This window comes from Apodemus sylvaticus, chromosome 14, assembly GCF_947179515.1.
Source record: "Apodemus sylvaticus chromosome 14, mApoSyl1.1, whole genome shotgun sequence".
NCBI lineage: Eukaryota > Metazoa > Chordata > Mammalia > Rodentia > Muridae > Apodemus > Apodemus sylvaticus.
In genome coordinates, this window is record NC_067485.1 from 2,429,258 (window position 1) to 2,445,175 (window position 15,918).

A 15,918-nucleotide genomic window follows, 5' to 3' on the forward strand; every position below is an offset into this window, starting at 1 on the left:
ACACCTGTAACCCCAGCACTTGAAAGGTAGAGACAAGAGAACCAGGAGTTCACGGTAAGTTTGGGCTCCATGAGACCATGCCTCAAACCTACCACTCCAAAGGCTTTCAGAAGCCAAGTGGGACAACAGCATGGACTAGTATGTCTAGAACGCCAGCACTCCGGAGGCCAGGGCAAAAGTATTGTGGATTTGACACCAGCCTGGACTATGTCAGTTCTAGATTAGCTTGGGCTACATGTCTTGGGCTACCTTGTCTCAAAAACCTGAAAAGAAGGGGGGGGGCTTCAAAGCCTGTTATCTAAAGCTAGAACTCTCTGGAAACAGCTAGGAAATAAGTTTAAGTCTAAACATCATTATGCTGCAGTGCAGGGAAGCATGCTATATAGAAACTGCTTATTCCCATGGAGGGAGACTATCTCTTACACCTAAGAAAACTAGAGGTTAGGGAACAGAGTGAAGGTGGAAATGGTATACCAAACAAACATGTTTGTTCAAAGGAAAGGATGAATCATTTTCTTTCCAGGCCTATATGAACACTCACCAAACTAATGATGATTACTGTTAGATGTAGCACTTAATCGCATTTTCCATAAAACTTAGGACTTAAAAGCAATCAAGCTATGGGCAAATTATGTCAATGAGGCTCTTGATAGTGACAGAACTGTAGGAGGAGTGCCACTTGTGAGGTCTTAGGTAAAGATCAATACACCTTGGCCTCATTGGCTATGCTGTGACCAGAGGACCCGCCATGACCAAGGCAAGGACTTCAGTATTTGGGGCCTCATCCCACCCTCATTCTCACCAATATGGCTGCCTGAAGAGAAGACAGAGTAGGAAGGATAGGAGAGAACTCTGTGGCATGACAGAATATTTTGAATTAGCTGTGCACACAGTACTCCCTAAGGTTTCTACATACAGAAGATGACTCTATGCCCATTTACTTCAAAGCTTCATTCATGTAGCAGCTAAGGGGATCTGGGGCATGTGTAATCAACAGTTAGCACAGATCCAGTGGCAACTGGAGATTCTTTCTCTTCCATTCATAGTGACTTCCCTCAGTTTTTACTACTCTCAAGTCAGATTTTCCCCACCCCAAGTCTTCCTTTCTGCAGAACGAGTCATCTCAATGTCTTTAACATGGTGCCAGTTTTTCAATGCTTTCAATCAGTTTCATTAAGTTCTACTGAAGGATAGCCAAGCTTCCATGCCAAGCATAAGCTGTATGACCCCAAATGAAGGCTGAGAGGTTTAATGTAACACAAGGCTCTTCTGTAGCTAAAACTAAATAAAATTAATGCATATTGAACTGTTTATCGAATGTCTTTAGTCTGTGGGTTTACTAAAATGTTCATCCCAAGTGCACTTGAGGAGTTCTTTGCCCCTGCTAATTTAGCTCATCTGAATGGTAATTAAAAATTCAGTGACCAATCCTTTGGCTAAATTCTGGAAACTAGATGAACACTCAGGCAAGAGGGCTGGCATCACCAGATGAGAGCAAGCCCAGAAACACCAACAGAGGTGTGATGGCAAAACAGAGTTGCTTAGCCCATGAAACCAGGGATGTGGTGGATAAGCAGAACCACGTTGACTACTAGAGATGGTCATATGAGATGTGACAGCATGGCAGAATTGAGAGCTCTAAACTATTGCTTTATTAGTTGTACATTTCTTTTTTGTTTTTGTTTTTGTTTTTGTTTTGAGACAGGGTTTCTCTGTGTAGCCCTTGGCTGTCCTGGAACTCACTCTGTAGACCAGGCTGGCCTCAAATTAAGAAATCCGCTGCCTCTGCCTCCCAGGTGCTGGGATTAAAGGCGTGCACCACCACTGCCTGGCTTAGTTGTACATTTCTGATGGACAAACATGCAGATAATCAAAAAGAAAGTGTGCACTGTGAGTCATGGAAAAGAGTGTGAAGAGAGCATTCCACAACACTACCCCCCCCCCATCCTTGCACAAAACAACACATTTCCTCGAGTGGGACATGTGACCTCCCCTAGCTCCCCTGATTGGCTAGCCTTTTTGGACCCCCTTATCAAGAATAATCTTCTGGAGTCTGCTGTCTGGCCTCTGTTAACCAGTGCAACAGTCAGTAACCTGTTTGGTAACTGACATGGAAGTATTAGGAAACCTGGCATCCATGTACTCTCTCAGTTCAATTTGTTAGTGACCAAATCTTTGCCATCATTTCCTTCTGTATGCTCTTCAACTCATTCCTAGCAAACAAGGGCAAAAGAAGAACGGGGTTCAACTTCCCTAGGACACAAAGGAAGTTTCTCTGCTTCTTTTTCCCTAGTTCCCCCATCTGGCCTGGCCATGCTCTCTTCTGTTCACAATGGCAGAGACAAATGAACGGGGATTCCAATTATTCTGAGCAAGAGGGCCCAACCCTATCTAATCTCTTGGTCTTCATCTCCTAATGATCAATGAGCCCTAAGACTGTAGGTAAACTTCTTCATCATTAAAACCTACAAACAAAGTCTTCATTGTACCAAAAATGAAAAAAAAAAAAAGTGTGGCTTTGTCAAGCTGCCATAGGATATCATCCAAGGTCAAGGGCCCCCCTATCTTCTTTCTTTTTTAAAAATTACATTTTGTGTGTATGTGTGTGTGTGTGTGTGTGTGTATGTATGTATGTATGTATGTATGTGACAACAAAGAGTTCATGCAGAGGTCAGAGGTCAGAGAGTAACTTTTGAGACTTGACTCTCTTCTTCTAATATGTAGGTTCTGGGGAATGAACTCAGGCTTTCAGGATTGACAGCAAGCGCCTTTACTCTGAACCATCTCCCAGTTTTTCTGGGGATACTCTCCATTTAGTATCAATAGCTGGGGCATGATGGTAACCTAAGAAGGTGGTTCCAAGATACCTTCTGAAATTGCTCAGTTCTTTTTTTTTTTTTAAGATTTAGTTATTTTATGTATATGAGTACACCATTGCTGCCTTTGGACACACCAGAAGAGGGTGTTGGATTCCATTACAGATGGTTGTGAGCTACCATGTGGTTGCTGGGAATTGAACTCAGGTCTTTCAGAAGAGTAGTCAGTGCTCTTCACTGCTGAGCCATCTCTCCAGCTATGCTCAGTCCTTATATTCAGGTTTTAAACATCTCTAGGAAATAGTCTAAATCACCTTTCTAGAGATTAGACCTAGTATAAACGAACACAGGTGGTATTCCTCAGTAGGTAGGAAAATAAACAAATTAATGTCTGAGCCTCTTTATCCTCATTTATAACCAAAAGTAACAGAGCCAACACATCTTACTAGTCTCTCCTCAGGTCTAAATGACCCCCGGACACTGCCTGCAGACAGCCAGTGGCTTCTGTGTGGGTCAGGATCAGTTAGGACACATGACAGTCGCAAACCTTGCAGCATATTAGTGCTCTAACGCAAGAAGGAACATTTCTTGTTCATACCAAGTCAAAGTCACTCTTTAGGGCCCCTGTCTTCCTCATTCAGAAATTGGGGCTATTTATAATTACAAAATGAAATCTACCATGTAGATCCAGAGCAAGAGAAGGGAATACTAGAGAGTCTCACTTACAGTTAAATATTCCCATGTGAAAGCAGTGTGGGTCACTTCTGTCCACAATTCCCCTCTTCCCCTTCAAGGATACAAATAAAAGCTAATAATCTTTCTGGAACTGTATGAAGTAGAGGCATTAGGAAAGGCACTCCAACCTTGACATATTACTGAGAAAAAGGTAGAAACCATCTCTATGCTGCCAAGAAAGCATAATGTAGGCAGGAAGTATGCCTATCAGAGAAGAAACCACGTGGGGTCAGTTCCTGAGGGCACTGCCATCGCCACTGAGGTGAGAAGACAAGCAGCAGAGCAAAGACAGATGAGTACAGAACATTAACTTAGTTGTTAAGTTAACGCTTTGGGTTTTTTTGTTTTTGTGTTTTTGAGACAGGGTCTCCTAGAGGGCTGGCCTTGAACTTGCCATGTATCCAAGATTGACTTTACCTTCTTACCTCAATGCCTCTGCCTCCTAAGTGTAGGATAACAAGTACAAGCCACCACACCTGTTTATGTGGTGCTGGGGATAGAATCTAGGGCTTCATGCCTGCGAAGTAAGGACTCTACCAACAAAGCCCTGTCACCCAGTCTTATTTCAAAGATCAAATAAACATCTGTATCATTCTTCTGGGTTGTCTTTATGTAATAGCCTATACTAATGTCTAAAAACCTAATGCTGAATTCTTCTCCACACAAAAAAAAAGTTAGTAGGCTTTGACTCAGCAGGAATCTCTTAACCCAACTACGTGAGTTTTCCTGTAGCCTGTGTTCCCCGAGACCACAGAGCACCACTGAAGAGGTTGCCCCACAACATACTACCAGGAGCTAACACTGGGCTAAAACACTCAGTGCCCTCCTCGGGTCAAATGGATGAGTCTTTCACTGTATTCTTCCTTTGAGTATGCGCCTTTGCTTCATTAGCCATTTTTTTTTTGTTACCAGATACTATGACCAACTTCTAAAGGGTAGGAGACAGATGGCTCAATCAGAAGTTTTTTTAATTTAAGCAAGCATGGAGAAATGCTTCTCCTGGCATCACAGAAGATTCCCATCCACCTGCTTTTTTCTTTCTTTCTTCATGAGCCCATATTTCTGCCTTCCAACCCTCTTTTTCCCAGCAGGCCTTTCCCTGCCCAGGTTCTCAGCAGAAATGACTCAGAGCCTTAGAGTGAAGTCAGCAAATTCCCAAACACAAACCTGAAGTCAGCCTCTGATCGTGGGAGGGGGAGAGCGTGGTCAGTCATCAGATCACTTGATGGGGAAGTCTTGGGCTTCATTTCTGTCCAGCACCCCACTGCAATTGCGAAGGTAGAGGCTGGCATTGGCATGGTTACATAGTAATGCCAGCTCATGTATCCTGTAAACAGAGAGCAATTGTCATGAGGTACTGTGTGGCTCTGGACCCTTCTCAATTCTCGTTCTTCTCTCACAGAGCATGTGGGACAAACTGGCCATGCCTCATCTTTGACACAGGTCATGCCACCTGAGAGGGCACGAGTACAGGGCTCAGGGAAAGTATAAGAAAGATGCTGTTTGAAGCAGTCAAGGAGTTCTGGGTCTCTCCTAGAGAGGAGATTGAAGCGATCAGTAAGGCTAACTGTACAGGGTGGTGCTGAAGTGGCCACTTATCCGCAAACACAGAAGGGTTCTGGCCCTGGGATGCCACAGATATAAGAACACATCCTCTTTTTCTCCATGTCTGGCATGAAAAAGAAAACACAGCTGCTATTTGATGAAAAATAAATAAGTGAGGAATGATCACTTCTGTCCTGTAATCTATTTGTTTTTTAATTTAATTAAACTCATTCTAAGATGGATACAGTAGAAAAGCATGAAATTATGGAAAGGAAGTGCCTAGGTTTTGGTCCTGACTTTACAACCAATTAACTGTGGAAATGTAAGTCTTATCCTCATCCATTTAGTTGATCACCCTATCATCCCTGAGTTTATGCAAAACAAAAGTAGAGAGTTCTTGGTACCAAGCATTCCCATCCCAGTTCAAATGGATTCTCTATTTGGTCTAGACATTAGAGAAGGATTAGAGAAGGCTTTTCCCAAATAAATGATTGATAACTTATAATGCTAGGTCTCTCTAACTTAAAAGATGAGGAAGTAAACTTCCTGTTTCCAAAACCTGAACACATCTTCTAATTTAGTATGACACTCTTATCCAAGAATCTGCAATAAACTGATAGTTCATAGAATCAGGCATGTTAATGAGTAACCCTTGGCTATATGGAAAGCTTAGCAAGATTGAAAATAGCCTGGAATACATGAGACTTTATTTTAGGCTCTCTCTCTCTCTCTCTCTCTCTCTCTCTCTCTCTCTCTCTCCTCTCTCTCTCTCTCTCTCTCTCTCTTCTCTCTCTCTCTCTCTCTCTCTCTGTGTGTGTGTGTGTGTGTGTGTTAAGAATACTTGCCTTATATACATACACCTGTAATCTCTCTGTTCTCGAGAGATAGAGGCACGGAGATCAGAGATTCAAACTTGTCCTTGGCTACATACTGAGTTTAGACCAGCCTGGCCTACATAAGAACGTTGGGATTAGCAAAAAGCAGCCATACAGATACTTCAAGAGCAGAGGCCTGACAACATGGAAGCTGTTGATCAGCTGTGGTGAGGCTGACTTGTGTGTGTACTCTGAACTGCCAGTCTGTTTCTTAAACTTCTCTTCCTGAATCTTAACAAACCAAGGTGCTTCAAGGCACTTGCAGAAAGCCTGACTGAGAAAACAAAGTAAGTACAAAATACACCTGGAGGACAGTGAGCACACTCAAGATGTTAAAGCCACCAGACAAACAAACAAACAAACAAACAAAACAAACAAACAAACAAAAAACCCTCAGAATTAAGAGAATGTATTTGAAAGCACATCATTGATAAAGAAAAGCTTAATGGGAAAAAGACCCAATAAAGGGATGAGAGAAGATACTGAGGTGAAAATATCTCCCAGAGGGTCAAGCAAAATGTCAAATCAAATCAAGCCAAAACAAAACAAAAATAAGGGAGAAGGAAAGTGCAGCTGAAAGGCCCAACACCCATGTAATAGAATTCCTCCAAGGAAGAAGGAGAGAACTGTCAGCGTAGAACTCAGGGTATTGCTCCAAAAGGGAACAAGAAACTTTAGACAAAAAATACCTGAGACACAGATTGAGATGCTCATATCAAGAGTAGTATGAGACTGAAGCAGGAGAATAAAGACAAAATCCTACATTTTCAGATACACAGAGCTTAAAAACATCTACTTCTTACATACCCATATCCTTCAGAAACTGCTAGATCACAGAAATATGCTTCAAGAGACCAGAGAGAAATGAGAATGCCTGCAGACCACACATCCACAGAAGCCAACTAAGGACCCAGAGAGAGCCCCTCAGGAGACCAAGAGACCAAGAGTCCAGGGCCGATAAATACACAGAAATCCAAGAAGATAGAGTGGGGAGACACCAAAACACATTAACTCCAAGTAGAAGGAACACAAATGTTACAGCCATAGCTTTTCTACAAGCCTCTGGCTCTTCACAAACACAAACTTGAAGTATTGATAAGACTCGTATAATGTGACCTACAAAGAGAAGATAGGACACTGGGAAGGCCCAGATCTGCATAACAAGCACCTTATCAAGGGTGCAAGGCAGGAAGCACTGCACCAAGTAAGTATCCAGGTAAGAATTAGAAGTAGCTATTTCATTTATTTTTGCCCATAGGTGACTGTGCTATATACTCAGCCTTCTTTTTGCTTTTTATTTTCAGACAGAATATCACTAAGTACCCAGGCTGGCCTTGAACTAGAGCTCTTTCTGCTTTGGGTTCTGCTGGGCTTATAGGTGTGTGCGGGAAGGCCTACCTGAAAATGGTTATTTCTGAATCAGGGGTACAATGAGAAGGAGAAACAAGGTGACTCCTCTCCGAGAAGAGAGTATAATAGAAGCAGCAAGTATTTGGCACCTAAATGTATTTTAAGGTAAAATGAAATTAAATCATTAAAAACATCTTTTTTCCTTTTGACTTTGGCCTTTAATCTATGGCGACTGTTGTCTTAACTAGCTCAGGTCCTGAGATTGCAAAGTAGAGTCACCACACCCAGAAAAAGAACATTTTCCAGTCTTGAGACACTGTTAAAATGATAAAACACGACTTCAAGTGGGATGGAGAATTTGGACGTGAGGAGTGGGCAGTGATGACGCGCTGCACCCACCAGGCCTTTGCCCGTGCTCAGCACTGAACTTTAACTTGCTCTTTTACTCTCTAGTTTTAGGGATGTCTGGGTGTTCAGGTACTGAAACCACTTCTAAGGTCACTGAGAACTAGGGGACCAATCGCATGACACTTCACCTAGCACTCAAGGTGAGGTAGCAAAGACTATGGGATACAAAGGCACAGCAAATGAGAGGAGTGGAAATACGTAGAAAAAGTTAGCAGCTACAATACTACGGAATCCGAAGTGAGACTGTGAAAGCAAGCCTGCTGGGGTCCAGCACAGACAGCTGGAGCCACCACCGCTCCCTCAAGGTCTTATCTGAAGCTAAAACAATGGAAAGAAAATTTTTTTTATGTACTGAAAATCACATTATTTTTTGTATTTTGTTATTTTGGGGACCGTAGGAGCATACTGAAAACAAGTGCCATGGGGACATCAGAATCCAAGAGTCTGTCTGAACTTGTAATTGTATCTGTCTGTACTTGCAATTGTGTCTGAAGAGCTGCATACAGCTTCCTGTTGCGTAGCTGTGAAGGCTTTGCATTTTCTCTTTCTGAGAGCTCACTTGGAAGAGACTATTTCATTTTAAAATGAAAAAATTTGCTCAGCCCAAGTGGCATCACAGGACACACAAGCTGGTTGGCTCTTAGGAATCTAGCTCCAAAGACCTTGGTTAATTTACAGAATTTTTAGGGAGCAGCTTCTCAAAAACTTCTGTCCTGATCTTGGACAATGTTTGAGCCAGCTTTGAACTATAGGAGAACTTCCTGTGTCCTGGGAAGGGCCTTCAGTTTGGACTATGAGGGCATTTCCAGAATTCTCACCAGGAATCAAAAACTGTTCTGTGTTGCTCTTGGGTGAGTGTATTGTGAGTCTTGCAATCTCTACTTACATCCAGGGAAGCACTGCACAGGCAGCAGGGCTCACATTCTGGAAAGCCTGCCATTTGCAGTCAGCCTTTCTTGTAGTTAGAACTGATGAGGGTGTATTTCTTTACAGTAAACCATGGGCCAGTGCTGGCTCTGAACAGGTAGGGTCCAGTTCCTGTTCTCTGCCTGCTAGTTGGAGCATGTTAGTGTATCTGGGCACCTCGTATGTACTAAAGGAACAATCATAATGCCTACCTCACAGAACCATGTGAGGAATAAAGCAGATAAATGGGGTACAAGTCTTGAGGCACAGTGCTGACCATAGTGTTTGTCCCTGTTATTGTCACTGGGCTGTCATCATCTAAACCACTTTGCTCTACAGATGCCTCTCCTGGCCATTCAGGATGACTTTTCTGGAGGCAGAAGCAGGAGGTTTGAAGGTATGGCTGCCACATGTGCCCTGAAACCATGACCTGACGAGGCCCACGTTTGGGGTTTAAGGTTGAATGGCATTCAAACGCGGTGCAAACAAAGTGATCCATTTAAAGGAGAGTGACAGCCCAAAGGGGGCATCCTGCATGACTCCATATAGAATGGGCCATTTGGAGACTATTTAAATGGAGTTTACTTTCAGTGAGCTGTCCTCCATGAAATAGACAGTGAATGCCTTCATTTTCCTTTTTATTCAATGTACTTGTACCCAACCCCCTCACAGGACCAGTTGCAAACCAAAGAGAGCACACTGTACTTACATTAGCCCAAAGTTTTTTCCTCTGTAGAAACCAGAAGACCATTATTCTCCTGGATGGCTTCACAGCCAGGCCTGGACTCCTTAACAAGGCAGCAGAGATGAGGGCTTTGGAAACACCCAGAATTAATGGTGCTCCCTTTCTCTGGATTGAGCAGCCAAGCTCATCTTTCCTTTCACACAGATATTATAACTGTGGGTTATGAGCCCCTCTCAAACAGAGAACAGAACTCTTTATACTGTATACCCCTATACCATTTTCTTAAATTAGAATATATTTAAAGGCCCATTTCAATAATTTCACAAGGCTATTGTGCCACGAGACATCTGTCTTACAAGCATGGTAGCAGCAACAATGAGACTCAAATAAACATGCTCATTTTCAAAACAGGACTGAAAATTTCTTTAGAGATAACTGGATTTTGAAAGGATAACAGGACTTGAAAGGGGCTGATTTTCAAGTCAAAAGAGATGATCTAAAAAGTTGGTTTTGGCTCTAGATACAGCTCAGCTATGAATACTCATGTAGAATGCACAGAGCTCTGGGTTTGATGCCCATCACACTACTAAATACGCCATAATAAGAATTTACTTCTGAAAGTAAGTATACCATAACCTAGAAATGGTAACACTATCACCTTAGTCACTGTTTCATTCACTGCTCTGAAAACTGTCCTCAGAACAGCTTTGGAGACTCTCTTCATAAGGAGGTAGTAAGGTACCAGTGAGGAGAGGCAAATATAACAAGGAGTGAGCCTCAGCTCGGTGGGTGAGATCAGGGGACCAAGGGAATGTGAGAGTGATTTTGTAGCTTACGCTTGTGAAAAAATTCACTATTTGAGCCAGAATTATTTTTTAGTTTGCAATAAATTTATTTGATAAAATGTTAATATGGTGAAGCACACATCTTAGACTATTAAATACTATTAATACTTAATACTATTAAACTCAGATGCTCTAATTTCTAAGGCATTCTTATCTAGTGACATACATTTCCAATGGTGTAGTAAGTCAGAAGTATACACATTTCAGTTTACTAAAAATGAGTCAGGCATTTTTATAAAATGAAAAAATTAGAAAAATCAAAGTCCTGTAGTCACATTTTTGTCATACCAATTAACAATAGTAAACTAATGTGGTAATATGAGTAGTCAAGTCCTGCGTACTTAGTACATCACTGAAACTCCAAAGGCAACAACCACCACACGACACCCTACTTCTGCACAGAAAAATATGCCTGATATTTAAAGAGTTAGTGACAAAAGGTTGTTGTTAAATTGTCAGAGCACTTGCCTTGTATACAGGAAAATTAAGTTGGTTAACTCCCCAGCACCGCTTCAGCAGGGTGTGGTGGCTCACATCTGCAGTGTGAGCACCTGGCAGGTAAAGGCAGGACACAAATTCAAGATCATGATTGGCTGCATAGTAAGCTTGAGGCTAGCTTGATCAACATGAGATATTGTCTCAATTTAAAAAAATAAAACAAGAATAAAAAACGATAAACAAAATACAGTTTAAGGCCAGCCAGATACATGAGATTTAAAAACAAACAAACAAACAAACAAACAAACAAACATGTTGTTTCCTCTGAAAATTTAAAAGGGCATTCAAAGTCTTCCTACCGGAAGCACTCATGTAACCTTGGAAGCTTTCTGCTGCAGCACAGACAAACAGAATGAAGCCCTCAGTGATGCCCACTCAGTGTGCTCTCATATGGCATATCATGTTTCTCTCCCCAGATCTAATATAGTTCCTACCTTAAGACTATTTCTCTAGCCACAATCCCTTCTTCAGAGCTTCCTACCCAAGCTGTTCCATATTGCAGTAATGTTTTGGGAATATCATTACTAATGCAAGCTGTATAGGAATACAAAAATACTTATGAGTATATGATAACTACGTTATATAAATATGAATATCACAGGAGTATGTGTAAGCACTATGTACATATTAGAAGGAACGCAGGCTCCTCATTTCATTGTTCTTCCCCTCATGGCATCCTTCTCCATCCCCAGATGCTTCAGCGAACCTAGCATTCTGTCCCCACTGAAGCGTTGCATTTACATGACCTACTTTATGAGCTTTTGGCACCTCTGGCACAGCCTTGTTCACATTGGTCTTCCTCACTGTTGTTCGAGGGCTGATACTGGCATCAGGTGGGCCAGTGCACACCAGCCTTCCCAAACCAGGCCAGACAATGGTTTCACAGGCCAATGACACCCTATACAGAGGTCTCAGGTCTCTCTCTGCAGGAAGTATAGCCCTGGACACAGGAGACCAGGAGAGAATAACCTTCAAAGGTAAAAGAGCGCCACCTGCTGAAGTGAGAGGTGCTGTGTAGATTGTGAGTGTCCCATGGTTTCATGGCTTCCCTAAAGGAACACTGGCACCAGTCTTGTTAGTCTGCCAGATCTCCTGGATGTACATGACTATAATGCAGATGCATAGCTCCCCTGAAACACAAAGGGCATCAGTGGGCTGAACACCACCTTTCCAGATGGCTGGTCAGAAGACAAACATTAATGCCATTAATGCCGTGCATGCAAACATTCATGATTGTCTAATCCAAGACAAAATTTTACACCAGTGAGAATGGCTGAATAAAACATATACAGGCAGAAGCACTGTGGTCTGAGAGGCAAAAATCCTAACTTCTACATACTCCGTGTCTACTGAGCAGAGCGAGGAGACAAGTAAGCCAGTGAACAACAAAGGACAAAATGAAAGCCCTGGAAAGTGTAAGACATCATCTGAGTCCACAGAGCAATAGAAGAGACAAACCCAGCCCTGGCCTGGGGGCAGCTGTCTACTGGAAATGAGGAATATGTTTACTGTGAAGTATTCTCTCCAAGCATGGCCACCCCACCAGCATCTGCATACACTATCAAGGTTCTACTTCCAAAACTAGGACACTTTCTCTACCTTACATTTCCTTTTTGTGGGGAAAGTACTTAATCATAACCACCCCCAAAGCTTGTTAATTTACTACCTTCTCACATGGAGAGAATGTGGAGCATTCTTAACACTGCTGTTTATTTTGAGCCATCAAAATAGGACAGCTGGGGTGGGGCAGGAGGAGGCTGGCTTTTTGTCTGGGAGAGTCTGGCTCCTTAATCATTTTCCTGGAATTTCCCAATCATGAGGAAGAGAATGTGAGAGAGCTGGCATATTACACAGTCCAGACAGAGAGTAACATTTTGCCTAAAGTGAAACAACGTTTACACTCTTTTGAAAAAAGGGGATGGGGTAGGGGGAAGATCCTAGAAAAATAATTAATCTGAGGAGTAGAGATATGCCAAGTTAGATTTACAAAAATAAAGTCAGGAGGCTGAAGAGATGGCTCAGAAGCTAAGAGTACACACTGCTCTCGGAGGTGCCACGGTTGGTTCCCAGCACCCATATTCAGGGGCTCACAACTACCTACAACCCCAGTTCCGGAAGATCTGACACCCTCTTCTGGCCTCTGCTAGCACCACACTCTAGTAAACACAACTTAAAATCTTTAAGAAACAAACAAAAATTACTGGAGGAAAGTGATAGGTAGCATGGTGATTTTCTTCTTTTTTAACATGTAGTGATAGAAAACAGCAACAGGGGAAGCAATGAACATGGAATTGCCTCTGTCATCACCTACGTGGTTTTAAATGCCTCTGCCAGGAGCTCCTTCAATCTGATTTCAGAGGTCATAACAGATACATTTCTGAGTCCTATTAAACACAAAGCATAGCAGGTAGAGACAAAGAGAGACTGACGTTGTACAATGTACTATATTAGTAGAATTCTGCCATATGGCTTCAAGGTGAGGAAGGTGAGTAGGAAAATGAATTAAACAAGTTCATCTGTGGCCTTTCTGAAAGAAAAAAAAAAGAATGACTACTTAACTAATAAAATTCTTATGGTGCTCATCGCCCAACGGTCCTCTACTATCAGCCTTCCTTTCAAAACCATCAGGAGGAATGATGTCCTCATGGGACACAGACTGGGGAAGGGGGGCTCTCTTCTGATTTGTGTTTCTTGCTGAATGGCTACTGTCATTTCTCTGATTGGCTCCCAGGTTGAGCCTAGTTCCCTGCTTGCTGAGAGCCTTCTCAGTAAATCAGCTGGTGTCTCATAAATGTGCTAATGGGACTGATGGAGTGTCACTGTGATGGGCAGGAACAAGACTGGCTGGTTGCTCGTGCTTCCAGAGACTACACAACAGAGTCAAGGACCCAGAAAGCAGGCCTACAGAGATCACCACCCCCTACCATCTACCACACACTCCTTTCATCTGAAGCCCACAGACACAGCTGTGAATGCTGCCCACACTCTGTAACAACCACTCAAGTCCTATCCATGGGTTTTAGTAATATGGTTCCCTGCTTGTCCTTTGGTAAACTTCAGCTCTGGGAGGAGAGTTATTCCTTTTTTTCTACCTCCATTGGTCCTCAGGTTGAGCTGGTAAATGTTTTGTGATACAGGCTAAGGTGTAAGTAGTGTGAACATCAAACCTCAGTGAGGATCTCTTTATGAAAACTTTGCCTTCAATTGGAATTCTAAACAAGAGAAAAGGCCCACAAATACTCCTGAAAGTGTGAACATTTTCTGCAAAAATGCCAAGTTTAATAATTTCTCTGAATTTTGTGGGGGACTGGGTCTCACTGTACAGTCTAGGCTGACCTCAAACTCTTGTTCCTCCTACCCAAGCCTCCCAATTATTCTTAATTGTTAATGATAATCTTTAAATACACAGACTGAAAAATACACAAATGGGGTAGAAAACAGAAAACATTTTTGGTAAAGGAGTAGAGAAAAGGTTCTGGTCCTGTGAGTCTTGTAAATACTCACCTGTGCTTGGAAGAAGCCCCAGGCAGCAGTTATAACCCAATAAAACTTATTTACAAAACCAGGCAGTGAACAGAGTTGGTCAAAGGGCTGCAGTTTGCTGGTGTCTGAAAGCATCCAGACCTAAGTGGGTGTTAGGTCTCAGGGAGTACATATATTTAGAAAGGAGGTCAATCTGGGCTGTAGAAGGATTTCTGGAGGGTAGATAAGCATTCCCGAGGAACCTGTGAAATGAACTTTCCATCCCCAGAAGACTCCTCCCTGTAGCTACGCATCCTCCTTATAACAGGAATGATTTATCCCCACCCCTGCTCTCTCCTTCCCTCCCTCCCTGCTCTCTCACACATTCCCTGCCCCCCCCACGCCTCCCTCTCTCACTCCCCACCCCACTCCTGTTTTCTCTCACACTCCCTGGCTGTGCTCTATCTCTTGTTATTTTCACCATTTTCTCCAGTTTCCCTAGCTCTGGCCATGTCCAGTTTGCTTTCTTTTCTCTCTGCTCTGGACTTTCCAGGAGCCTCTCAATATTTTCATTCTCTTACCCACAATGAAAACCATCCCCCTAATGAGTAGTCATGTTTACAGTTTCTTTACTGTGCATCCTCGGTGAGTTTGTTAAAGATCTCCACACTCACATGCACAGGAATGTGCATGACCACACAGGGATAGGTGGAACCTTTAGTTTCTGAGAAAAAGCAGGGATCCCTGGGGATTGCTTACTAGCAAGCTAGACAGCCAGTCAGCCACTCTTGCCTAAATGGTGAGCTCCAGGTTCAATAAGACCCTGTTTAAAACAAACAAAGGGCAGGAGAACTAGAGAAAGAATAGCAGGATGCAAGTGTTGAGGGGGGAAAGGTATAAAACAAGAGGTGTGTGCTTACTGGAATGGGAGGAGGAAGGACACACATATGGGAAAGGGGAGAGTAAAACAAGACTAAAAATGTCTGAAAATGCCGCGAGAAACCATTTATTTACCTAGATTACACACAGTACATTAAAGTCTATGTGTATACATTTATAGTTTAAATGAATCTATCCCACTTGGTCAGACAGTGCTCCCCTCTAGAACTGCAGCGTGAAGAACCAGCTTCAAAGTCATTGGGCAAGGTTGTTCAAGAGACTCCCCAAACATCACAGGCTGTGCTGTTACTTCCCAGAGATGGAAGCTGAGTCCCTGTTGCTGAAGACACCATGGCCTTTGAACACAGGACCCAGAGGACATGTTTTTGTGGTACCAGAGCTGCCACACAAGCTTCTAGAGGAGGTAAGCAATCAAGAAAGAGTCCTATCCAGCTATGACATCTATCTATAAGCCAAGACAATGCCCAGCATGGCACCGTAACCCTAAAGGTGCAATATTAGTACATATACCTTGGCAATAACAAACAGCTCTTTAATTAGACTTAAAGTCCATTCAACAAACAGAAAATAATGCCTGGTACTGGAAACCAAGCCAACTATATAGGACTGGTAAAGTCATAGATCTCAGAGAAGAACCTACTGGCACCAACAGAGCTCTCACTTCTCATAAAAGAAACGTCTCTTTGCAATAGATGTGTACACTATAGAAAACTACAACTTATCAAAATGCACAGAACAAGGCATCATGGGGTACCCAGCACCAGTAGTTACATCTACAACACAGCTCCTCCAGGGAACTCAAGAGAATATTGTAGAACAGAGGCAGAAGACTGTAAGAACCAAATGACTAAGAAATCTGCTGTGAGATGTGTCTCCTAGAAATGATGGGAAGC

At 42.7% G+C, this 15,918-nt stretch overlaps 1 protein-coding gene across 6 annotated transcripts in view; it reads right to left on the reverse strand.

Annotated features, from left to right (window-relative positions):
- Positions 1 to 15,918, reverse strand: part of Aopep (aminopeptidase O (putative)) — a 313,459-nt gene that overhangs the window by 229,709 nt on the left and 67,832 nt on the right. For all 6 annotated transcript variants that reach the window (XM_052156769.1, XM_052156766.1, XM_052156767.1 and 3 more), the window contains one exon: positions 4,719 to 4,878. In XM_052156769.1, coding sequence (XP_052012729.1) covers positions 4,719 to 4,878 — 160 coding nt within the window. The remainder of the gene's footprint in view (positions 1 to 4,718; positions 4,879 to 15,918) is intronic.